The sequence below is a fragment of the Amborella trichopoda genome, chromosome 5 (assembly GCF_054954075.1).
Source record: "Amborella trichopoda isolate Santa Cruz 75 chromosome 5, AtrichopodaSantaCruz75HAP2 v2.0, whole genome shotgun sequence".
NCBI lineage: Eukaryota > Viridiplantae > Streptophyta > Magnoliopsida > Amborellales > Amborellaceae > Amborella > Amborella trichopoda.
The window spans coordinates 23,471,745-23,497,038 of NC_142340.1; the positions used below are offsets into that span (position 1 = coordinate 23,471,745).

At 37.2% G+C, this 25,294-nt stretch overlaps 1 protein-coding gene across 3 annotated transcripts; it reads right to left on the reverse strand.

The window, feature by feature from the left end:
* Positions 1–22,676, reverse strand: LOC18444759 (eukaryotic translation initiation factor 3 subunit I). Of its 3 annotated transcripts, none has more exons than XM_020673909.2 (9): positions 22,458–22,676; positions 21,480–21,695; positions 9,474–9,601; positions 3,516–3,635; positions 3,339–3,428; positions 1,677–1,763; positions 1,480–1,559; positions 453–559; positions 1–275 (listed from the first exon to the last, which is right to left on the reverse strand). In XM_020673909.2, the coding sequence occupies exons 1-8, from the start codon at positions 22,639–22,641 to the stop codon at positions 484–486; spliced, it is 981 nt and encodes a 326-aa protein (XP_020529568.2). In that variant the 5' UTR covers positions 22,642–22,676; the 3' UTR covers positions 1–275; positions 453–483. The 3 variants fall into 3 exon arrangements, with proteins under 3 accessions (XP_020529568.2, XP_020529569.2, XP_020529567.2); XM_020673910.2 differs by having other exon boundaries at positions 1–278; XM_020673908.2 differs by lacking the exon at positions 1–275 and having other exon boundaries at positions 315–559.
* Positions 22,677–25,294: the final 2,618 nt, after the last annotated feature.

The window sequence follows — 25,294 nt, forward strand, 5'->3', positions numbered from 1 at the left end:
TTGGAAATAGTATTTCTGAAATAAAATTTCTCAAATGTTGCGATACACTTCAATCCATTAAACATCACATCCAATGGCTAAGAATAATGAGACATCCTTGTACCAAAAATAAAAAATCTCATAACCATTGGTGTCTTTATTTCTTCAAAGATAATCATATCTACATGGTTGTTCTCGAAGCTCCAAATTCATAGATCTGATGCAAAAATGCATTTGTAGTGATTTGCGATGCATTTCTGGTCCAAAAACCATTCAAAAGGGCAGACCGATGAAATCTGCTGGCTCACCAAATACATTCCCATAACAGAAAAAAAGGCAATCAATAAGACCAATGACTTGGCACATCATGATCTTTCTCAAATAAAAAATGTACTATACTCATGGTTCATGAACAAAATTAAACCTCAAAGGGGGCGACAAAAATCCAAGCAGGGATAGTGTAGACAATAAACCTGGTTAGCTAAATAGTAATCCCGCTATGATTTACATCTTAATGTTGAAGTAGTCGGCATCAAAGTGGTGCAGCCTCACGTAGCCATCTTCTCCACCGCTTGAGAAACTGTGGAGACAAAAAACAACCAAGTGAAAATGGAGTCAAATCCTCATTAAGCAAACATGCATCACGCACTAACACAGTCCACCAAAATGCCAATGGGAAATAAGTAGCTTACAACGCCCTCAAAAGTTGAACACAGGGTCTCGATCAAATTTCAGTATTGTCATAATTTTATCGGCAAGAAATCCACCAAGGCATAGAAGAAAAACTATATCGTTCTCAAAACCAGCACTAAGCTTTTAACAATAACAAACCAAAATAATGTATGCCCCCTGCACCTTTACCCAAGAATAGCCCTATCCTCTTAAGAGTACATCAAACTTGCAGATTGTGTTCTTGTTTCCTTTTTCTTCTTTCATTAAGCAAAGCAACCCACAACCTTGGGGAAGGATAACTCCTCCCAGGTAGTAAAGACAGGAAGTCCATTTCCCCATTTACACAAATGGGTAGCTATGGCAACTAACTGGAGGGGCTGAGTGTTAACCCCATACATGTCATGCAAAAACACCTTTTTTAGAAGTCCAGTATTTTTTATTTTTTACCAATAGTTGTTCATGTCTGGTATTTGTATGGTGTTTCCCTTCTCTTTTTCCCTGTCATATTTCCACTAGCTTTTCCCAAGCATTTCTCTTCCCATTCCCATTTTCTAGTTCCCCCTGCTCTTCAACTCAAATTCAATTTGTTTCCCATTCTAATAATTGTGCATCAAAACCCATATTACACCAGAAACCCCCGAGATACTATCTTTTTTCTTTTATTTTAGTTTACGTGAGGATATATCCTCTTTTTTTAATTGTGAACCCTGCAATTCACTTGAGGATATTAAGCTTAGTCTAAAACCAGGAACAGCTCAGAAATCATAAGCCAGCACTAGAATGTCCAAAAGAAGTGCAAACGAATTAAAGAAAGGGAAGAGATGAGACCTCCTCCCATCAGGATTGAATGCCAATGCATTTATAGGTCCAAAGTGCCCTTTCACTCCTCCAATTTCCTCTTCAAGAATCTGTCAAACAAGAACCAATTGGTGAGCCATCTTTTGATGTGTATTCAAATCAAATAAGTATTATATATAAGGAATGTCATTTAAGAAACAACAATATTCAATGGTAGGAAAAAACACCTGGTGAAAGAACTTGGCTTCAAACTTCCCAGCACGACGATCAGTTGTTGTCACATGTGATGCTTCCTGACCTCCACCAATCACAACCTGTTTAAAAATACAGGGGACAGAGTGAGCAAATGATATCTCTTTTTTCACATGTAATGCTTCCTGACCACCAACAGTCATTTCATGTCAAACAAAAAGTGACGGCAAGCAAGGTAAGCACTTGATGTCGTTCATTTACAGGAAACCATAGTGCAAGGCCAATTCCAAGTGAGTTGCCTCCACTAGAGTCCAAATTCCTGACTCTCCAAATTCCTGACTCTCGCATCCTATGAGACACCACAAGATGCATAAGACCCCCAAACACACCAATGATGGCCAATGATGGATGTTGGAGATGATCTCCAGCTCCTCTAGATGAACAAGATGGACTTTTGATGGAGTTACAGATCTTCTCTAACATCCATGAAAGACCACCGACAGTAAAGATCAGAGACCTACTCAATTCCCATATGAACATTTGCCAACAGTAGATCTCCCATGGAGAAGGAAAACTAGAAAGACTACACATCTTGTAAACACTCAAATCATTGGTGCAGTTATGAGTTTTGAACAATTTAAAGGAATCATAATCATATTGTTATGCTACAAAAACACAATGATGAAATAAGAATCCCATTACTTGTTCCTAGCCAACTAGTATTTGGATTGTATACAATGAAACTATTTACTTTTTGTATAAGGAGATCACAATTACTTACAACCAACCGATGTGAAATCTGATAGCTTGGGTGTGTCACAAAGTTCGAGAAAATTCCTTTTGAACTTTGAGCTTGGTCAATGAAATAAATGCAGCCACCCAATTTCACATCCAATGGTCAAGATAATTGTGACCACCTTGTACCAAAGGTAAATGGTCTCATCATATACTTTCCCTTGATATAAAAGATGATAACTATAGGTTCTATCAAAGGCACAAAAATTTCGTTAAGTGTCCCAATTTGATAGATTAAGGGTGTTTGGATGCTTCCATCATTTTCCAATATACCTTACATCGGTCTCAATTGGATGCAAGTGGCTCACTCAAATTTTTGACAAAGTGGAATATTAGAGCTAGTTTTGCAGGAATAAGTCTGAAAAAAGAACAAGAATTATCTGATGCATGTCTTATATATACGTGATGAACGCACCTTGAATCTTGAAAAAGTAAGAAGAGTTCACAAAGTCAAATTCTACAAAATTAAATTTCACAAACTTGCCCTTTGAATCTTTGTCATGTACAACTCTAGTTCTACAGATTCTTCGTCCTCCTATTTTAGGGTTACCACAGACTAATCATTATCAGTTTCTTTTTTGAAAAATGACATTACATAGGTGTCCTAGAGAAACAATTTTACTTTTAGGAGGTGGCTCTTCCTTGTACAGACTCAAACGCTCCCTTTATTAAACATATTAATAACCTGAGAGCCTTCAAGGATTCTGCATAAACAAATCGTATGAACATTTGCAATTTAAATTGCAATTGAAACTAATAAAGATTAATAAAACACAAATAAGCCAAACACTCAGAATGAGATTACCATCATGAAGACTGCCAAAAGTAAAATTTTGATGAGCACCCTGACTTTCTTTTATGACAAGAAAAAAACAAAAAAATAAGCCTGCATGATTACATACATGATCAAGCAGTGGAGAAATAGCACATGCATTGACTGGACGTTCTGTCACATAGGTCTTGATAAGGGTAAGGGTTCTGACGTCCCAGAGCTGAAGAAAAGAAAATATAAGCATAATGTCAGACAAAACAGAAAAATAAATGTTGCACTGTATTGCCACAAAGACCAGATCTAATACCTTGGCTGATTTATCAAGAGAACCTGTTAGGAAGTGTGAACCGTCAGAGGATTTAGATAGTGAGGTGATAGTCTTCTGGTGACCAATTTCCTTATCAGTTTCCTTGAGCAGTTTTCCAGTCTAAATTTGCAAAAACATTTCCACAGTATTAGACGCAAAGACAAACACAGAACATAATTATCACAAGCATCAAGGAAGATATAAATGGTTCAGAAGACAACATAAGGAGCATAAAATCATTCCTTATACGAGATAGCATCTCACTTCAGCAGTAATGCAAGTAATGACTTTTGAAGCTCATTCCTAACTGTACTTCAAGGTCTTACACAAATCAACTTCAAGAATTATATCACAAAAAGACAAAAGCCGGTACATATCATTAGAACTACAACACAAAGTCATCAGATGCTGCATAAAATTTCCAAGCTCAAGTCCCTCTAGTCCCAAAATTATCACCCCTATTCTTCTGAAAGAATAGGTATCATCATCTTGCTGTAGAAAGACACCAAAATTTTATCTACGCATTCAAGTGTCATATCAAAAAGGAAATGTAATGATCTGTAGCCAAATTTCAGAGTCTTGCTAAAGATATTAGCTCAGGCACCTTAATGACATCCTAACTCTGATCACACTTTGAAAGTATTTATTAAAAAATGAGATTACACTCCAAAAATAAGTCTTTGGATTAAGCTTTGACCAACTTTAAGACCCAGCCGTCTAAACAATATCCCAAACCTGAAATGGGTAGATTTAATGATTCTTGCCCTTCATTATAGTAGTAAAGCGAGTGACAATTTACAGCCGTACGAACTCTGTGTATTGCATTGTCCATCCCATCCATTGATTAGAGGAGCAGGCCATAAAGAGTTAAAAAAAACATGACTACAACTTGTTAAGTCAAGAAGATGCCCATACATTAAACTCAAAGTATTTCAGAAAGTACATTTATAATATCCAAATAAGAAGTACCATCCTCATGATATGTACAGCATGACCTGCCAAACTGAAACCATGTTTCAGAAGCCACATTACATGTAACTCAAGTATAAAAACTGACATTTGTAACAAAAGTATCTAATGCATAATATAACTTCAAATTTTACCAAAGTAAACCACTTCCGCCACATAGATGTCAAAATATAAACAATGATGGTGTGAAAATCAACTAAGAATTCAAATAGGAGAACATTCTGACAAGGAAATTACTAGAAAACATACACCAACTCACTTTGTAACCTCTAACAGAGGAATATCAGCCCATAACCATAACCAACAAGGGTACGGTGAGCAATGCTTTGAAATTTACAGTTCACACCATAGTTACCGGGATCTCTTACTTTGGTAGGCGATCCCTTCTAGAATCTCGATTATGTCGCTCCCGGAACGGATATCTTAGGGATCTCGAATTTTAAATTTTCGGATCTCGTACCCCACAGATAATAATCCCAATTCTACCTGTTTGGGATCTCGATGCCAACCTTAAAGACTAAGACGCCAACCAAACTGATGATTTTCTTTGTTTATAGCCAACTAGCAACACAATATTGCTTGCTTGTTATAAATAATGAGATCCCTACTTTAAAGAGTATACATAATCCTTGATTATCATACACTTTAAGGTTGGTAACAAGATCCCCAAAAAGTTGGGATCAAGATCCTAAAAGGTCGCGATCAAGATCCCTAAAAGGTTGGAATCTCAATCCCTAACATTTGGGGATCTCGATCCCTAACATGTGCATTGTACGGACGGCGTTCCCAACCATAGGGATCTTCTAACATTTCACGATCCCTAGCTCCCGATCCCGATACCATTCCCGCTCCCGATCCCAACAACTATGGTTCACACTATCAACAGACTCAAGTACTCCACTGAAGTCAACTGCTCTTGTGAATCAACCAAGTCAATAACCAGCTCATATGAGTTTCTAGTTGATATTTTGTAACATATTAACAGAAAATTTAGGTCCAAGATGATGGGGCAACCTAAGTTCATAGGTCGCTAAATGACCCAAGTCTCAAGCTTACAGAACTATAATCAATGCAAGACCTTATGAGTCCAACATGTTATTCAATCATGTAAGAAAGGTTCCTAGCTGAGGTAAATTGTTCACAAGGTATCTAGGGTGTAGGGAGGATCTATACTGGCTATCCAGGGCAAGGTTAGGTTCCTATAATGTAATCCTTTGGAAGTCCATTGAAGTTTTACTTGATGTAAAACATCAAATCCAAGTAAAATGTCTTTGTTTGGCAAATAGGATCCTAAGAGTTTATGTTGGATAACTACTTTAGGAAACAGTTTAATCAAAATGGGCTTGCTAATTTGGGTTATGGAAAATTTCTCTCCATTAGCAGCTCGAAAAGTTTGGTTGCATGTTTCCCAAAACTGTTTTGGTAGTAAATCAGGTGTCAAAATAGTAGCTGATGCTCCTGTATCAAAGAAGGCAAGAAGGTCAAAGGCTTGGAATAGTGTTCTTGGAGTATCTGAACAAGGGCTATTGAGGTAGGCTGAAAGGGTAAACTGCTTATGTCTGAAATTTCATCTTGTAGAGACAATATCTCTGGAACACTGGTGTTGCTTATCTCATTGAGCTCAAAATCATCAGCATAAGAAATGGATATCAATGTATCTGGGCTTTGTTCATCATCAAGAGAAAACACAGATTCTAAATCATCATCGATTTCTTCTTCTAAAACTTGTGACAAAAGATGTTTATCTTTTTTTTCTTTTTCTGGTTTGGGCATTCTTTTGCAAAATGTCCTTTCTTTTCACAGACATAGCATCTATCTCCTTTTTTGAGTCTTCGAAATCTTGATCGTCGAAGATATTTGAATATTTTGAATTTCTTCCTTTTTCTCTTTTGGTCAAACTTCTTTTTCCCTTTCGAGGCAGGTGGACATGAACACTGTTTTTTTGCATCACATTTAATCTTGAGATATGGTTTATCACAAGATGTTCCAAGTAAATGCTTATTCTTTTCTATTTGTTTCACAAATTCAACTTGATTGCAAAGTCTTTCAAGAGCATGGAGAATAAACTGATATAATTCACCAAAGCTGGTGTTTTGAATAGTAAGTCCCTGATTTTCCATCGTCTTTGTTGCTTCCTTACCAAGAGTAGGAGGTATAGATTCAAGATAAAATTGTTTCAAATTTATATCATCAATTCCTCCTATTTTATGGTATCTTTTGTTCATTTCTGAAAATGTTTTTCAAGATCTTGTCTCTTAAATGAACAACATTTGAGCTAAAAAAATTCTTCTCGGGCAGCAATTTGTTCATGTTTAATATGGCCTGAGAATTCAGATACCAAATAATTAAGAAACTCAACAATGGACTGACTATTTCTTAATTGTGTTTGCTGGTATTCTCCAAGACTTATGTACCAATCAAAAAGGCATCCTCTTAGCCTTACAATGACTTTAGAAATGGTACTGGCTAAGGTATTTGCAGCATTAAGCATTTCTGAATGCATCCATCCTTGAATTTCTCTGAACCTGTCATTCCATCTTGAAGGTGGAATGTCATCAATAGTAAACCCTTTAGATGAATCTCCATAGGTTGGGGTAGGTTCAGGTTCTTGGTGGTCCGAAGGTCTAAATTCTTCTTCCATAAAAGGGTCTGGTTCTTGAGGTGGTTCAGGAGGGTTCATCATAAGCAAATTGTAAGAATTTGAAGAAGAAGGAGAAGATTTACCTTCAAATGTTTCAGAGGAATCGGACAATTCTTCAGAGATTGTGTTTCAGTTTGAAGGTTTACTTCAGGCTGTTTGGGCAGGTTTTTTAGGAATGAACTCATGTTGTTCAAGGGCTCAGAGGAAGTTAATATCTGAGTTGGGACTGAGGAGGCTATAATATCTGACTCAGTATCATAATACTGAAACATTTGGGTTTCATCTTAGGTATTTGAGGACTAGGATGTGGGTGATCTGTTACAGGTGGTGAAGTAACAGAAGGTTTAGGTTTTGGGGTTTGTGAAGAATTAGGTACTGAAATATTTAGTTTTTTCCGCAAGGGGAAAGAACATTTCTTTAGGGAAACGTCTTTCATCTTCAAATGAAGTTAAAGCTCTAAAACCAAAATTCCTTGGAGGAATTAAACCGATAGGTGGGTAAAGGGTTCGAGTGGGTGGAAAAAGGTCAAGGCTTCTTAAAGCAGGGTAGTTATGAGTGTATGGATTGGTAAGTAGAGGCTAAAATTGGGAAGGATATTGTGGTTGAGGGTATTGAGACTTCATCCAAAGATCTTTTTCAAGGCTCTGCAACTGTTTTTCTAAAAATGCTTTTTCCTTTCCTTTCTGATTCAATTAAAATTGGGAAGGATATTGTGGTTGAGGGTATTGAGACTTCATCCAAAGATCTTTTTCAAGGCTCTGCAACTGTTTTTCTAAAAATGCTTTTTCCTTTCCTTTCTGATTCAGTAAAAAGGATTGTTCATGAATATCTTTTACTGTATATAAAATCTGCATCAACTCTTCATGCAACAGTTGAATTTTTTCTTTCAATTGAATAATTATACCAACCAATCCTTGTAACTGTGAAAACATAACATTCTGTTTTTCTTCAGGTCGAAGTAATACTAAATTCTGTGATTTAGCATTTTCAACTTGCCAATTTAGGCTTGCTTCTGCCGGAGAAATAGTCTTTTGTGCTCCGGTGACATCTCTTATACTGGGATTTTTTATCTTCCATACATGCTTTTCATTGTCTTGGATTTTTTCATAGACATGTAATGGAGGAAAATTTGAGGCATAATTTGAACTTTGAGGGTCAAAAGCCAAGCATTATGGAATGTGATTTTTTCTTCAGAAACATCATTCTGATCATCCCATCCTGTAGGGATAATTTCTGAAATTTCTGACACAGAGGCTTTAGGTTTCTGACTATCATAAGTCACATAATAATCCCATTTTCCTGAATTCTCACCAAGTAATCCAACAGTTGGATCACCTTCAATGTATCTCTGATGAAGCTTTTGTTGAGATGAAATCTTCTTTTTATTTTTCGTTTTTTGGTATTTCATCAAAATCATCTTGAAGACAAGTGGAACAATTGCAAGTATCAAACCAATTATGACCATCAGAAGTTTTCTGTTCGTAAATTGGTTTCCCTGTTTTGTCAAATGCAACCACTGGAACTTTTTCAAGAAGTCCTTGAAATTGGGTAGGGAAAATTTCGCTGGTTTGATTTTCAATAGGTCTTGGAGTTCAAAAACTTATTTGTACTGTTCCATCAGGCATTCTTGTCATTCTAGAATCTGACTGCATCACTGGCTGACTTTGATTTTGAAAATTTTCATAGTTTGTCACCCATGTGTATGAAATCAATTCAAGCAACCTTTCTCGAGATATTTGTCTAGGAATGTAATGATAGACAGGCTGGGAATTATTGTCAACTTTAATGAACAGTGCAGTATTTTCACATTCAGGGGGTAAAGGGGTAACGATATCAAAAACATGGTTCTGTAGTCTATCAATGAACAAGAGTGACGTGTGAATTTAGACTCTAACCCCTCTTTTCAAGGAGAATCTAGCATCTTAAAATCAAGGTCAACATGAAGCCAACATTAAGGGTTCATTTGACAGGGATGCATTTAATGCAACCCCACCAATCTGAAGCCAACATTAAGTGTTCATTTGAGAGGGATGCATTTACTGCATTCCCACTGATTTTGACATGTTGGTTAGCCTACAAGGACTCAAAGAGAGTGCCTACAATATGCCACAATGGATTCAGGGATAATGGATGACAAAAGACTAGATCGCAGGAAGTCAGAAAATACTAAAATGACATAATGGAAGGAATCACTCATTTCATGATAAAAGTCATGAAGTCAGATTCCTCCAGCTAATTCAGTACTGCCAGAGACCAAGATAACGGAAAGAATCATGCATTACAAGGTCAAGATACACTATGATTTCACATACCCCAAGATAATTCAATATAGTTACAGTCAAACATACCTCTGAGTCCCACATACGAATAACTGCATCTTCACCACCACTTATTATAGTACGGTTCAAGGGACCCCAAACAGCTCTATTTATTCTTCCTTGAGGCCCCCTAATAACAAGCACTGACTCCCCAGTCTCTGCAAAACATCACATATTAGGTCAACCACGTGCATAGTTGGTAGTCTTAGCAATGGGATTCATTTGCTGTGATACGATGAATAATTCAACATGTTTTATAGCAAAAGAAATCAACAAGGATGCAGCACATTTTATGGAAAAGTTTCATTATCGTGGTATTCAAATCCACTTTTTTTTAATTACACCATCCAACCCATAACAACAGTTGCATGTGAGAAGTATCTAACTTTATTCAACAAGTTAAACTTCAACATTTTTGGAAGGTCTAGATCTTCCGAGACTCTGAGCCATTACCGGACGCCCAAACACCAATAGAGATTTAGAGCCTCTTAAAGGCCAAGAAAAGGGAACACCACCCGAAGGAACTTCAGGCGAGCGCATTCAGATGCACATTTTCTAGCATGCACTCTTTAGATGCGAGAAGAACTTATTTTACACCTAATTTCACTTTTAAACAGTTAGTAAAGAGGAATTACTGCAGTTACACTTTAGAAGCAGCAGCCACACATATATGCACGTCTTTAGCAAGTTGAATTTGATGTAGGCACTAATCTTTCTAAGAACCTAATCTTGCATTCCTCCATCCAAACTTTCCCTCATGGCCCTACATATATTCTTGAAGAAGTTAGTCGTTGACCACTTTGTGAAGACCATCACCCCACCAGTGATCACTAGATGCCAAGTCTCAAGCAATAGCTCAAACCTAAAGGTCACCAGGACAATCATGAAAAGGGCTAAATATAGATGCAATAGCTTAAAATAGCATTTGATAGCAATGGGTATCCAAGAACTAGGTGGTGGAATTTAAAAAATGTGAAAATAGACGTATCAAGGGACAAATTAGTTGAAGAAGGAAAATGGAACTCTGAATCTAATATAGAATGAGATGGCTGAATGCATCTAGAAAGTGGCAAAAGAAGTTTTAGGAGAATCTAAAGGGAAAAGAGACTCTGATAAGGAAACTTGGTGGCTCAGTGATGAGATTTAGAAGGCCATTAGTAAAACATGATCATGTTATAAAACTTGACAGTGTAATAGAAACGATCAAAACTTACAATAATATAAAAATGCTACGAAAGACGCCAAAGAAATAATAAGTAAAGCTAAACTTAAGGCATATGATAATCTATATAATAAATTGGGAACAAGAGAAGGTGACACATATGTCTTCAAATATGCAAAAATAAGAGCAAAAGTGTAGATATCTAAACCATATTAAATGCATTAAGAGTGATGATCAAAAGGTCTTGGTGGAAGAATGACGAGATCAATGAAAGGTGGAGAGTTTATTTTCAAAAATTATAAAATGACGAACACAATGGGAACGTAGCAGTAGAAGGAACTGTTGGTACAAATGAGGACAGAGGTCATAGATACATTCGTAGGATTAGGATGTCCGAAGTGAAAGAAGCATTGAAAAGAATGAAGATAGAAAAGGGTTTGGGACCAAATGGTATCCCAATTGAGATTTGGAAATACATGAGGGAAATTGGTATTGACTGGCTGACGAAGTTGTTCAACAAGGTGTTGAGAACAAAGAAAATGCCAGACAACGGAGGAAACATATTATAGTACCTATTTACAAAAACAAGTGAGACATGCAAAATTATACGAACAATCGAGGGATCAAGCTTATGAGTCATACTATGAAGCTCTAGGAGAGAGTGACTGAGCAACAACTAAGGAATGAAACGAGTGTTCTGAAACAACAACTGAGGCTATTTTTCTACTTAGGCAACTGATTGAGAGTTTAGGGCGAAGGAACTTCAAATATCCTTATTAGATAAAGATTATAGAATTAAGCATAAATCATTACCCTTAGTGCACCAGCTGCAAAAGATTATCTAAGCAATTTTCTTATTAATAATATAGGGGGAAAATCCTTCATTTCGGGGGCCGTAGGAGCATTTGTCTCACCCAAATTTGGTATAGACATTATCTTGGACTTGTGACGAAGCTCATGAAAGAAATTTAAAAAAAAAATCCAAAAAATAGTTTATTTTAAATAGAGACAAGACAATGAATACAGGTCATCAATTTCGAGAATGAAAAAAAATAAAATGGGTGTTAGATCGAGGCACTAGGAAGATTTGTTTGACTCCAAAATTTGTAGCTTGCCTCACCATCACCATATCAGCATTGAAACATAAAGGGTTGTATCTAGGTCGGCCTTTAGATGGACAGTCTAAGGTCATCTAGTGCAGTAGAAAACGAAAAAACATTGAGGTTATTTTTTCAAACATTCTTTTTTTGTGTGTCGAAGAGGATGTGTGCATCAAAATTGTGGCAAATGAAATGTCACTGAGACCCGCAAAAATTGAAGCGGTATTTTTTTTTTTTTTTTTTTTTTTGTGGTGGGGGGGGACGTGTGGGGTTTGACAGCTGGCCTTTAGGGGACCAATGCTTTTCCATGATATAAATCTTTCTGGAGTCCTTGAATGTATCCATCTCATCATCATACAAAGGGCCCCCTCTAATATCATTTTCTTTTCTTTGTTTTTTAAGTGTTAATGGTGGGAATGGAGCCTAGGACATTATGTCGACACACCAGCCCCCCAGCCATTGGTGCTCGGACCCCATGCCATCTAGTATCATATTCTGTCCATTGTGAACTCTTAAATCCTAATGAAAATTGATAATCTCTATTTGTAATTGTAGACACCCCATTTTTGGAATTGGTTAATCTTTCCTAAATTCTTGCACCCTAGGAACCACAACAGCCTAGTAGACCCTAATCACCTTTTTATATATAAAACACAAACTTCAAACCTATTCAAGCCCTAAAATAATCATCCTAGAGAGTCACGAGCCCAATAAACATAGAAAACCAACCCGGACATCGATCTGACACCTTGAGACAAAGACTCGAAACAACAGCCTAGTAAGTGACCTTTTTAAATATAAAACACAAACTTCAGACCTATTCAAGCCCTAAAATAATCATCATAGATAGTCCCGAGCGCAATAAACATAGAAAACCAACCTGGACATCTATCTAACACCCTGAGATAGAGAGTCGACTCCCAAAAGTCCTATCCCTTTAGACCCCTCTAAAATCAACCAAATTGGGTTCAATATGATTCTAAATTGAAGAAGAGATCATATGCTTTCCAACAATCCAAGAATCGCCTATATCCGATTCACCAATTGAGAGTTATGGTCTGGATAATATTATTTACCAGAAATTCCAGAATGGTCCCTACAGAAATTCCAGAATGCCCCAAGATTTTCTGGAAGCTTCTTGAAGCTGTTGTGGTGAGTTATGACTTTTTGAGAAGTATAAATATTTTTTGGATAACTAAAGCCATTTTTTAGAATTATCTTTAACCTACTCCTATTTACCCCCTTAACAAACACCAAATCATGCCAAAAAAAAATACATTAATGAAAATCCAAAAATTCCAAAAAAAAATGAGAAAACCCTAATTCCAGTAAACCCTAGTTTAGGAAACCCTTAACCATACTTCCAATCCTAAACCTTCAACCCTAGAAATCTAGGAGCATAGATTTAGGCCATTATACCCTAGAAAAGCCAATCTCAAAATAAATCTTTCTTAGTCAAATTTCAAGCTAATTTCCAATAAAAGCCAATATCAAAATAAACCTTAGTCAAATTTCAACAAATTTCCAATGTGAAAAGAGAACGCAATGGCATAAACAACCCACGACCCTGATAAGGGCCCCAATTCCGAGTTTCGTTGTCCCAGGTCAACTAGCCTGGGCAAGTTAGTTCTCCATCTCCCTCTCTCTTTCAGTTTTTAGTTATTCTCAAATCTGTTTGCATTAGTTTAGAAGTGTTTTTGACGTAAAAAATCAGTTGGCGCTGCCAGCAATCTAAGGAGGACATCAATCTATCAAGACAGACTGTTCTTCTTTAGATTGTAATTCGACCAGCCCTACAATCTTTACTGATTGTCAATATTTTAACTAGTTTGGAGCTCATAATCAAAGAGGGTCTCTCCATTGGAAACTCTCTCAGATTTGGTTGTAAATAGTTTGGTGCCCACCGTAGGGCAGTCGAGCTGATTTTCGCGGCCAAATCATGTTGTATTGTCTAAAAAAAGAAAGTTGTCATTCTAAGTTCACAGGATCAAATGAGTAAAGGTGAATTAGGAAAATCACTTTCATAAGGGGGCATTGCCATAATTCCTAAACATAGTCTCTAAGCACTAAATCTGGCTAAAAAAAAAGGACCGTTTCAGGCCACCTCTTTTCTCAAGAAAGAAAAAATCACCTTTAGTCATTTCATATTCAAATAAAAAAATAAAAAAAAGCATTTCAATATCTTCTAGGCGTCTTTGTTAATATATTGGGAATCCGAAAGAGTTTCCAATGAAGAGACCCTTTCTGATATAAGCTCCAACCTAGTTAAAATATTGAAAATTAGTAGAGATTGTTGGGTCAGTCGAATTACAATCTCAAGAAAAAAAGTCAATGTCGATAGATTGATTTCCACCTCAGATTGTTGGGTGCCAGTTGATTTTCTACACCAAAAACAATTCTAAACTTAATGCAAACAGATCTTAAATAACTAAAAACCAAAAAAAAGAGATAGATGGAAAATTTACCTGCCCAAGCCAATCTGCGTAGGCCACCTGAAACCCAGAATTGGGGCCCATATTAAGACCACGAATTGTTTACGCCATTGCGTTCTCTTTTCACACTGCAAATTTAACGAAGAAAGGTTTAATTTGATATTGGCTTTTAATTGGAAATTTGCTGAAATTTGACTAAGAAAGGTTTATCTTGATATTAGCTTTTCTATGGTTTAGTGGCCTAGATCTAGGTTAGGTTTTATGCACCTAAATTTCTAGGGTTGAAAGTTTAGGCATGGGAGTAGGGTTTAGGGTCTAAAGAAACAAGGGTTTATTGGAATTAGGGTTTTCTCCTTTTTTTTGGAATTTCCAAATTTTCTTTTAGGTATTTTTCAGGCATGATTTGGTATTTGCTAAGGAGTTTAAATAGGAGTAAGCTAAGGATAATTAATAAAAAATTCTAAAAAATCGTTTTAGTTATCTTAAAAATATGTATACTTATCCTAGGGAAATTTGGTTCGAACAGATGCTTATCAAAAAGTCAAAACCCACCACAATAGCTTTCAGAAGCTTTCAAAAAATTCTACGGGGTTCTAGAATTTCCACAGGGACCATTCTGGAATTTTTGATAAACAATATTGTCCAGACCATAACTCTCAAACAGTGAATAGGATTCAGACAATTCTTAGACCATTAGAAAGCTTATGATCTCTTCTTCAATTTAGAATCATATTTAACTCAATTTCGTAAATTTTAGAGGGATATAAAGGGATAGGACTTTTGGGTGTCGATTTTAAGTATTGGGTTTTATGCCTGGAAGGTGACTAGGGTCTACTAAGTTGTAGTGGTCCCTAGGGTTCAAGAATTCAGGAACGATTAACCAATTCCAAAAATGGGGTGTCAACAGTAATATAGAGAGATGGTGAGAAGCTAGAAGCACTAAGCGCTTTTAGAAGTTTACTGCCTCTTAAATTGAAAATGATAGTTTTGAAATAAAAATTGATCTTCACATCTAGAGACAAAACAGAAAAAGGGACCTGTTGTTTCGAGTTTAGTTCTAAATTGTTTTATTTTGACATTGAATTACATATAAGTGTGATTTTTCTTTTCTTAATTAAATAGCCATAAATATAAATTTTTAAGTAGCAAATTGGAATTTTACTATGTTTTTGAGGATTCTTTTTTTTTTTTGAGAAAAGGATTTTGACTATTTGGTCCATGAATTTGAATAAACCATTTTTTCCATGAAGCGATGTTTACAATGTAAAGAACGAATATGATTAAAAATCTTTTTGGAATCCTTGAATGTATCCATCTCATCATCATACAAAAGGTCCCCTCTAGTATCATTTTCTTTCTTTTTAAGTGTTAGTAGTGGGAATGGAGCCAAGGACATTATGTCGACACACCAGCCCCCACACTACCAATGCCCCGACCCCAACCCATCCAGTATCATATTCTTTCCATTGTGCGCTCTTAGATCCTGATGAAAATTGATAATCTCTATTTGTAATATAGATAGATGGTGAGAAACTTGAAGCACGGAGTGGGTTTTAGAAGCTTATTGGCTCTTAAATTGAAGATGATATTTTGAAACAAAAATTGATCCTCACATCTAAAGATAAAAAAGAAAAAAGATCCTGATGTTTCGAGTTTAGTTCTAAATTGTTTTATTTTGACACTGAATTACATATGAGTGTGATTTTTCTTCTATTACTTAGATAGCCATATATATAAATTGTTAAATAGAAAATTGGAATTTTACTATTTTTTATAGGATTTCTTTATTTTTTGAGAAAATGAATTTTTACTTTTTTGTCAATGAATTTGAATAAATCATTTTTTTCCATGAAGAGATGATTACAATGTAAAGAAGGATTTTTTTGGAAATGAAATCTGAAGACAAAATATTATACTGTTTTATATTGTCTCTTCTTTTCTTGGATTTGGTTATTTGAAAAAGAAAGACAAAGTCCTCCCTTGAAACAATTCATGCACTACTCATCCCATATTATACTTGAGATGCTTCGAAGAAACCATGAAGGAGGACAGTGACTGAAAACTCAAACACAGGCATTGGACCAAACAAGGCCGGAGCATGAGTCAATCGGACTAACTAAGGTGAGACTCAACAAGACTTATCAGGGTCTATGGAAAAACATAAACAACAAACTCAAGAACTGGTGACTAATGGACCCAATGTTTGGCCAAACCCAAGTAACCCAAATAAGTCCAAGTAGGACATGCTGAGTTTTAAACCAGTGACAAAGGAGATACTGAACCTTTGGATGGATTGAAATTGATCAGTAAAATGAAAATTCCAAGAACCAAATACTACAATAATTTTTTTTTTTGAGAGAATTATTAACTTTTGATTGCATAGCAAAATGTTACATTACAGAGCAAGACAGTAAAGACCATGAGAAAGGGTCCAGCAGGAAAGAAAAGAGGAAAAAAGGAGACCGGGCTTATAAGTTGCCCTTCACATGTACATCATGAAGAGAAAATAAGAGTACAAAAAGGATAAACGAACAAAAAAGAGCTGCCATTGGAATAGTCTAAGGCCCAAAACCCGAGATATCTATGGTAGCTTAGGTGATGCATGTGAGCTACGGAGTTTTCCTAGCTCCGTCTTTCACTAGTAGGTCTGCAAATTCGTTTGACGTCCTCCAAATATGCGTCCAAGAGGCGTCGATATCCCTGCATAGTTGAACAATTTCATCAAAAATAGGGGTTAGATACCAGGGTGGAGGCGTGGTCCCATTAGCCCAAGATATCATGTTTTTGGAGTCTCCTTCAATCCGTAGTAGTTGCCCCATGTTGTATTGAAGGATTTAAGGCCCATAAGTAGGGCCGATGCTTCCGCAAAATGTGAGTCCTGGTATCCAATGTGTTCAGAGACTGTAAAAAGGATCTGGCTGTTATGGTCTCTGAAAATCCCTCCCACCCCTGCATGGATAGGATAACCTAATGAGCATCCATCAAACTTAAGCTTGATGGTGCCTTCAGGTGGGGGCTGCCAATTATTTGCTCTTTTTGGTTTTTTGGGCCTGTGTCTGAGGATGTTTTGCCAATGCGAGTGAAAGTAATTTGCTTGGAATTCCTTTGAATAATTTATGATTTGATACCCAGAAAATTACTTGGGTCGTGATATTAAGGAACAATGCTTGGGGGCTATGGAATTGTCCCTAAAAAATCCTGTGGTTTCTCTCTCTCTCCAGATATTCCAAATCGTTGCAGCTGTTGTCGCCCCCCACAAAGCCTTCCCTGCTTTCGGCCAGTGAGCCGCTATGTCCATGGGAGTAAAGGACTTTTAGGGATGGACCAGTGACCCATGACAAACCGAACAATTGCAGTACTAAGGACCATAGTTCATGAGCCAAGCTACAGTGAATGAAAAGATGGGGGTTGGTTTCTTCATCATCCTAGCACATTACACATCTGTTTGCCAAATGGCATCCTCACTTTTGCAGTTGGTCCACAGTTAAGGCCTTCTAAGTAATAGCAATCCAATTTAACATCTGGATTTTGGGAGGGGGATATAGTGGACCAAGCCTTCGAAAGCACTGATTTGGGGTCGAGGGGGTAAGTAGGTGGCTGGGCGAGCTTTCTATAAAAGGATGAGATAGAGTATATTCAATGGGGTCTGGGGTCCAAATTAAAGTATCCCTCCCTTGTATTGGAATAAAGAAGGAATCAAGAAGGGCCAAAAGAGAGGCAAAAGATGAGGTTTCCTCCTCATTGAGGCTTCTTCTGAAGGTGGGACTCCAAATCCTTCTACCATCGAGGACAAGCAGTTCCTCCGCCATAGTTGCGTCGTTGTTAGTGGCAGATGCAAACAGTGATGGGTAGGAGTCCTTTAGAGGTGAGGGTCCTATCCAAAGATCATACCAAAATTTAATTCTTGCGCCCTCCTTGGTTTGGAATCTGGTATGTTTTTTGAAGGAAGATGGGACAGTAGAGAGGCAGTTCCATACTCCCGAGGCATGTGGAGCTTTGTGGGTATCTGGTAGCCAGGCATTATGGGTACGATATTTGGTTCGCAGAACCGTGCCCACAAAGACTGGTTGTGTTGTGAACCTCCACCACCACTTTCCTACAAGCGCCAAGTTTTGGTATCTCAGGATTTTGATCCCTAAACCCCCTTGAGATTTGGGAAGGCAAATAGTGTGCCATGGGATTAGGTGGTACTTTGTTTTCTCTGGCTGGCCAAACCATAGAAAGTTCTGCATTAGTTGTTCTAGCCGGTCTATCACAGAGCAAGGAATCTGAAACAGGGACATCATGTATACTGGGGTGTTCGCAAGGGTAGCTTTGATGAGGGTGGCTCGTCCTACCATTGATAGGTATCTCCCTTTCCATCCTGCTAGGCGCTTGTCAACCTTATCTATGATGGGTACCCATTGCCTCTTTTTAGGCTTCCCCAGCCCCAATGGGAGTCCTAAAAAGGAAGTGGGAAGCTCTTTGATTGGGCATCCCCAATTAGGGATAAGAGCTTTGATTTTTGCAGGGGATATCGCAACTCCCATCATTTTTTATTTTTTCATATTGACTTTGAATCCTGTTGCCACTTGGAAGCAGTTTAGGAAGAACATGAGATTTTGGGTCTCTTCAATAGTGGCATCCAAGAAGACCAGCATATCGTTTGCATATTGCAGGTGAGATACTACTGGGCCATGGCTACTGCTTTGGAAGCCTGATCAAAGGCCTGCTTGGTACAGTCTTGAGAGGGAGCGACTGAAGCATTCAGCCGAGATGGTAAACTGGAAAGGGGAGAGGGGATCCCCTTGGCGTAGACCTCTCTATGAAGAGAAAAAACCTTTTGGTGTTCCGTTGATGAGGATGGAGAAGTCAGGGTGGGAGTAACAGCCTCTCATCCACTTCCTCCATCTATCTTGGAGACCCATTCTCTTCATGGTTTCTTCAAGGATAGCCCAATCAACATGGTTGTATGCCTTTTCCTAGTCAATTTTAAATATCAGACCAAGTTTCTTGGATTTGTGGCGTGAGTGTAAGCACTCATGGGCCACCAGTGGCCCGTCAAGTATTTGCCTTCCTTTGATGAATGTCGTTTGGGATTGGGAGATAACTAATGGTAGGACCTATTATAGTCACGAGGCGAGCACTTTGACAAGGATTTTGTATGAAGAGTTTAAGAGGCTAATAGGTCGGAAATCAGAAATGTCCTCTGCCCCTTCTTTCTTAGGCACTAGAGCAATAAAGGTAGCATTAAGGGCTTTATGCAAGATGCCTCTGTGGAAAATTCCTCAAAAAAGCTTAGGAAATCTTGCCAAAACAATTCCCAGAATCTTTGAAAGGGAGCTACCAAAAAGCCATCAGGCCCCAGAGCTTTATCATTGGGCAACTCCTTGACAGCTTTGAATATTTCCTCCTCGGTGAACGACCTTTCTATCCAGAGCGCCTTCTCGGTCAGGAGGGATAAAAAGTCCAAGTCAGACATGTGGGGCCTTCAGACCTGGGGGTCCGAGTAAAGGACTTGGAAATAATGTAAGATTGCTCTTTCTATGCTGGCTGATTCAGTGAGGTAGTTATCCCCATCTTTAAGGACGAAAATTGTGTTCTGCCTCCTGCGACAGTTGGCGATCCTATGGAAGAAGCCTGTATTCAGCTCACCGGATTTCAACCACCAAGTTCTTGACCTCTGGTACCAGTAGATTTCCTCTTTCCTAAGTACAGATTGGTATTCTAGTTTGGCAAAAGACCTTTGGTAGGCTTCAGAGACTGCAAGGGGTCTAGTTTCTTCTAGTGTGTCTAAATCCTTAATGGTATTAAGGAGGGAGCTTTTAGTTTGTGTGAAATTGCAACAGACCGATTTCCTCCATTCCTTAAGAGAAGCTTAAGAAGCTTGTATTCAGATCACCGCATTTCAACCACCTAATTCTTGACCTCTGGTACCAATAGATTTCCTCTTTCCTAAGTACAGATTGGTATTCTAGTTTGGCAGAAGACCTTTGGGAGGCTTCAGAGACTGCAAGGGGTCTAGTTTCTTCTAGCATGTCTAAATCCTTAATGGTATTAAGGAGGGAGCTTTTAGTTTGTGTGAAATTGCAACGGACTGATTTGCTCCATTCCTTAAGAGAAGCTTTGAGGAGTTGGAGCTTCGATTGTAACCTGTACCCTGCTCTTCTAGCGACCCAATTGGACAAAGAATTCCACCAGTTAGGAAGGAGTGAGGACAAGGATTCCTCTTGGAGCCATGCCAATTCAAATCTGAAAGGCTTTGGGCCCCTGGGGGTTGGAAGGGTGTCAATCATGATGGGGCAATGATATGACACATGCTTGGGGAGAGCCGCCGCATGAGAGCCAAGGAAGCTCTCATCCCACTGGGTGGAAAGGAGGAATCTGTCGAGTTTGGATAGGGCGGGTTCAGTGGAGTGGCTGGATCAAGTGAATCGATTTCCTTGGAGCAGAATGTCCAGGAGATCATTCCTGAAGATGAAGTCTAAAAAGGCAAACATACCACTAGACATATAGATGGGTTGTGGTTCCGTTCATGAGACCATCTAGTGATGTTAAAATCCCCTCCTATACACAATATTGGATGAGGTGCAATAGCTACCCGGTCCAATTCCTCTCAAAGAAGAGATCTTACAGAGGAAGAACTTGGGCCATATACAGCAGTGAACTTCCATGGTAGACCGTCATTGTTTCGAATCAGAGAGACAGTGACTGAAAATTCCCCTACAAGGGAGGATTTTAGAGAGTGGGTTCCAAATGAACCAAACCCCTCCCGATGCTCCCTGTGAAGATTTTGCCAACCATTAGCAGGGCGCCCTTCCCCAGACTTGTCTAACAAAGCAAAGATTTGGTTCTGGAAGCTTGGTCTCCATTAGGGCAAGTAGAGAAGGCCAATGTTTCTATGTTAGGTCTCTGACCGCCTTTCTTTTGGAAAGGTGTCCCAGACCTCTGATGTTCCATGAAATAATCTTCATGGCGTTAAAGCAGAGATTGAGGATGAGGCCAAATGCATTGAAAAAATTACTATACATTCATCACTAGATATGAGAGCACTCGTTATTCAGTAACGATATATGTCTAATTATTCTTATTTCATCAATCGACATATAAGAACCCATTGGACCAATCTTAAATGCCCAACAACAAAAATAAAGGCTTTCATTCCTCATAAGTTTATAATTGAGAATGTAATAAACTGAAACTAAAAAACATAACTTGCAATGGGGAAATGAAAGAGAACTTTAACCCAAAATTAAAACAATAAAAAAAAAAGGACCTTCAAGTGAATTATCAGGCTTTTATAACAAGTAAAAGGACTATAAACACAACATATATAAATTTAACAACACAAAGAGATACATACGCTGGCTAGGGTCTCTAGAAATCCGTTTAACATGGATGGCAGAGGGCAGCTCCATGAATGGATCAGTTGTGATTACAGCCAGCTTATCACCTTCCGCAAAGTCTACTGCTCTTGCTGGTGAATCAAAGTTAAATGAGTACAGTTGAGCACCAGTCTCAACATTCCATAACTTTGCAGTCTGGTCTGCACTGCCAGTAATAAGACGCATGGAATCCCCTGTTCACAAAATACGAAATTCCCCAAAGTGGTCAGACCCAACAAAAAACAAGCGTGAAACCTAAACAAGTTCCCCCTATTCTCAATAATAGAAAAAAAAAAAAAAAAATATTGCCTCCAATCTCGAATTTCCAACCAAATCCAATATGTGAGTGTGAAACACCATTGTGATGCACATTCTAGAGAAAATCAAAGGCATCACGAACCCTTCTCTCATGGGTAAAAAATATCACAAAAGCTCAAGAATCAAGACATCCCAAATTAAACACGATCCGATTAGTGAGTAGTTCAAAAGGCATAGACTGGAAGTCGAACATTGCATGTATGTGAAGAGAAACCATAAGTGCCCAACCATTCAAAGAGAACAACCAGTCTATACGAAAGGCAAGGCAATTCCACCAAACCATTTAGAGAAACACCAGCAGAGTATTAAAGTAATCATGACAAGGGCACTCCAAAGTAACCAACTGATGTCACAATAGAAGTTCTGAAGCTATAGAAACTATAAAAAAATCAGCTGCTCCAAAAATACATGAATGTATGATTAAATTCAGAAAATCGGCGATTTCATGAACAACTAATCCCAGAGAGCTAACTTAACAATACCACAAAAACCATTAAAAACAGTATTTTAGGGATAATCCAGCTAAAAGGGAAACACGAAACACATTCTTCATTGAGCCAGGGCCAAAAAAAAGAAAAGGAAAAAATGAAAAGAAGGATAATATAACGAGAACATCGATATGGATGGTTGAAGCTTACTGGAAACGTCACAGCACCAAACTGCACCATTGTGGCCCTTGTAAGTGCCGAGTCTCTCTCCATTATCAGCGAACCAGACAGTAGGAGTGTGATCCTTTGCACAGGAGAAGAGCAGGTCCCCCTCTCTGTTGTATTTGAGGAAGGTTAGGGGCCTTTCATGGCCTTTCATCAAAATCGGCCTCATCTCTGCAAATAGAAAAAGGAAGGTTTGGGTTCGACAAGCCCTAGAAACGGGCGTGTGAGCAAATAAATAGGAAACCCTACTACGAAGAGGACCGTCGGACCCGTACTCCATTGAGGCTCTATCTAAATTATATTAATAAGCCAAATTAATCCTTTACCTGAAGCACCGGGTTTCCATGCGGTACGGATGCCGTAGAAATGCCGCTTGGCAATAAATATATTTTTTTAGCCGGATTCAATTTTGGTACGTACTATTTGTATTTTATTTTTAATTTTTTTCTATAAATTTAATCATGTCAAATTTTAGCCGTCAATTCTTCTCATCAACGTGCATAATAAAAATATTAAAAAAATAATTCATTAAATATAAATTGACCAAAATACCTTTGAAATATTATAGATATATTTTGTTAATTTATTTTTCACAAAATTATTTTTTGATATTTTTATTAGATTTTAATATTTTTAAATAACACACACCCAAAATTTCAAATGATTTAGATTTATAAAAAAAAATTAAAGTTTAAATACAAAATGCAATCGTGATTATTGGATCAACTCTTATTGAATCTGGGCCATTGGGCCTATATGTAGGTATAAACTAGAGGGCCTACATCAGCATTTCTTATATTTTTTAAAAATAATTTGGTCGTAATTTTTAGAGAATATTTAATTTTTAATATAGAGATCACGAATATGAAAAAAAAAAATTATAAACTAAAAATAATAATTATATAAGTAAAACATTTGGACAGTTAGTTATACTTATTTTTAGATGGACCACCTATTTACATCCATCTTAAAGATGGATGCTTTATACCTTTGAATTGCATATTGTAGAAATGCGGTCCGGCTTGCATGGAACAATTTTTCTTGCCTAAAGGTATATTTGACAAAACAGGATTTACATATTCAAAATCTAAAAAATTTGAATAAAGGCACTGCCTTCCATTTTATATATTTAGATTTTACAATATCTTGACATGTGCTTTTTTTGTGCATGTTTGGCTGTCTTATTGTATTTTCTCTGATCGTCGAAATCCATAGTATGTACCTCTTAAAAGAATTATTTGTTAGAAAGATTACGAACCAAAACCCTTCCCTATAAACCTCATCTAGCAACTTGTTGTCTTCTGCCATTTTACCCTCTTTTCTTTTTTATACCATTTGAAAAACCTAAACACCGATTCTTCATCTACTTTCTATTGAAACAAAATAACAAAAATCAGCAACTCAACAAGTAGAACAAACAAAACAACATAGTCATCGAATGGTCAATCACTCGCTGCTTGATGTTTGCCTGATAAAGGACAGTCTTTGCTTCCGGTTTATTTGTCTCCAAAACTCCGACTACTCTGTCAATCATGTAGCGAAGTTTTCCAGCAGCTACAAGCCACGAAAGTGTGTCTTCCATTTTTTTAGAGTGAGAGAGAGAGAAATAGTTCCTCAAAAAGTACAAAGAAGGAGAGACAGGGCCATTCAAAGCCATTCAAGCTCTAAGTAGTTTCTTCAATGGTGGATTCTTTTGCTCACATGGCCCTGCTCTAAATTAATTTGTCTTCTAAGGCTCATGAAAAACAGAGCTAGACAAGCCTTCTTCCATCTAGGCTCACATGCCAGAGAGAGAGGTGTTGTCTCTGTTGTGAGAGAGACTAAGTGGATGAGAGAGAAGTAAAAATTTTAAACAGAGAAATTGAAACTTCAAATATTCAACTCATAATGGAATTATTAAGGATTTTGATATTTGGGAGTTACTTGGATATTAACAGATATAGTTTGAACCTATCAAACATGACATACAAACTAACATAATTAAGATCATGAAATATTTTACATTATTCTGAAATATTAGGATATTAGCATGCTATCAAACAGACCCTAAATATGTTATATTTTTTATTTCTATCTCAATTAGAGATAGAGAGAGTCTATCGGATCGAGTTTAGAATGTGGGAAAGGTCTATGTGAATATGTTTTTATTTTCCATATCTCTAATCTAAGTAAACTCCTATTTATCCTAAAGGTTGGGCAAAATCACTCCTTATCTAAACATACTACAATTTTTATTTCTATATCGAGATAGATAGAGTCTATTGGATCGAGTTTACAATGTGGGAGATAGGTCTACGTGAATATGTTTCTATTTCCCATATCTCTAATCTAAATAAGTTCTTATTTATCTTAAAAGTTGGGCAAAATCATTCTTTATCTAAACATACTACATTTTTTATTTCCATATCCTAATCAGAGATAGAGATAGCGATAGATAGAGTCTATTGGATTGAGTTTAGAATGTGGGAGATATGTTTATGCGAATATCTTTCTATTTCCCATATCTGTATTCTAAGTAAGCTCTTATTTATCCTAAAATTTGGGCATAAAACGATAATATGTAAGCCCCCTAGAACATCTCTCTCTCTCATCGCTTATTTATTTTTTCTCTCTCAATCGTTTATTTGTTCAAAGTGTTTATTTGATTTTGATATTTCAATTGTTCATGTGATCTTACATGTTCCTTTATTTGATTTTCAGGATGCAATATTCTCATATGATATTTGGGAATAGGTATCAATCAATCTAATTACCTTCTTGGTTTTGTCTAATCGCCCATGTGGGACTTTTGTTAGTAAATATTGATGAAACATATATAAGAT

Coding starts and splice junctions, on each gene's coding strand:
- LOC18444759 (XM_020673909.2), bottom strand. CDS start 22,641: ATGAGGCCGATTTTGATGAAAGGCCATGAAAGGCCCCTAACCTTCCTC. Junction 9,602..21,479: donor TTCTAGAGACCCTAGCCAGC/GTATGTATCTCT, acceptor GATGTTTTGCAG/AGACTGGGGAGTCAGTGCTT. Junction 3,636..9,473: donor TTCGTATGTGGGACTCAGAG/GTATGTTTGACT, acceptor TTGCAAATTTAG/ACTGGAAAACTGCTCAAGGA.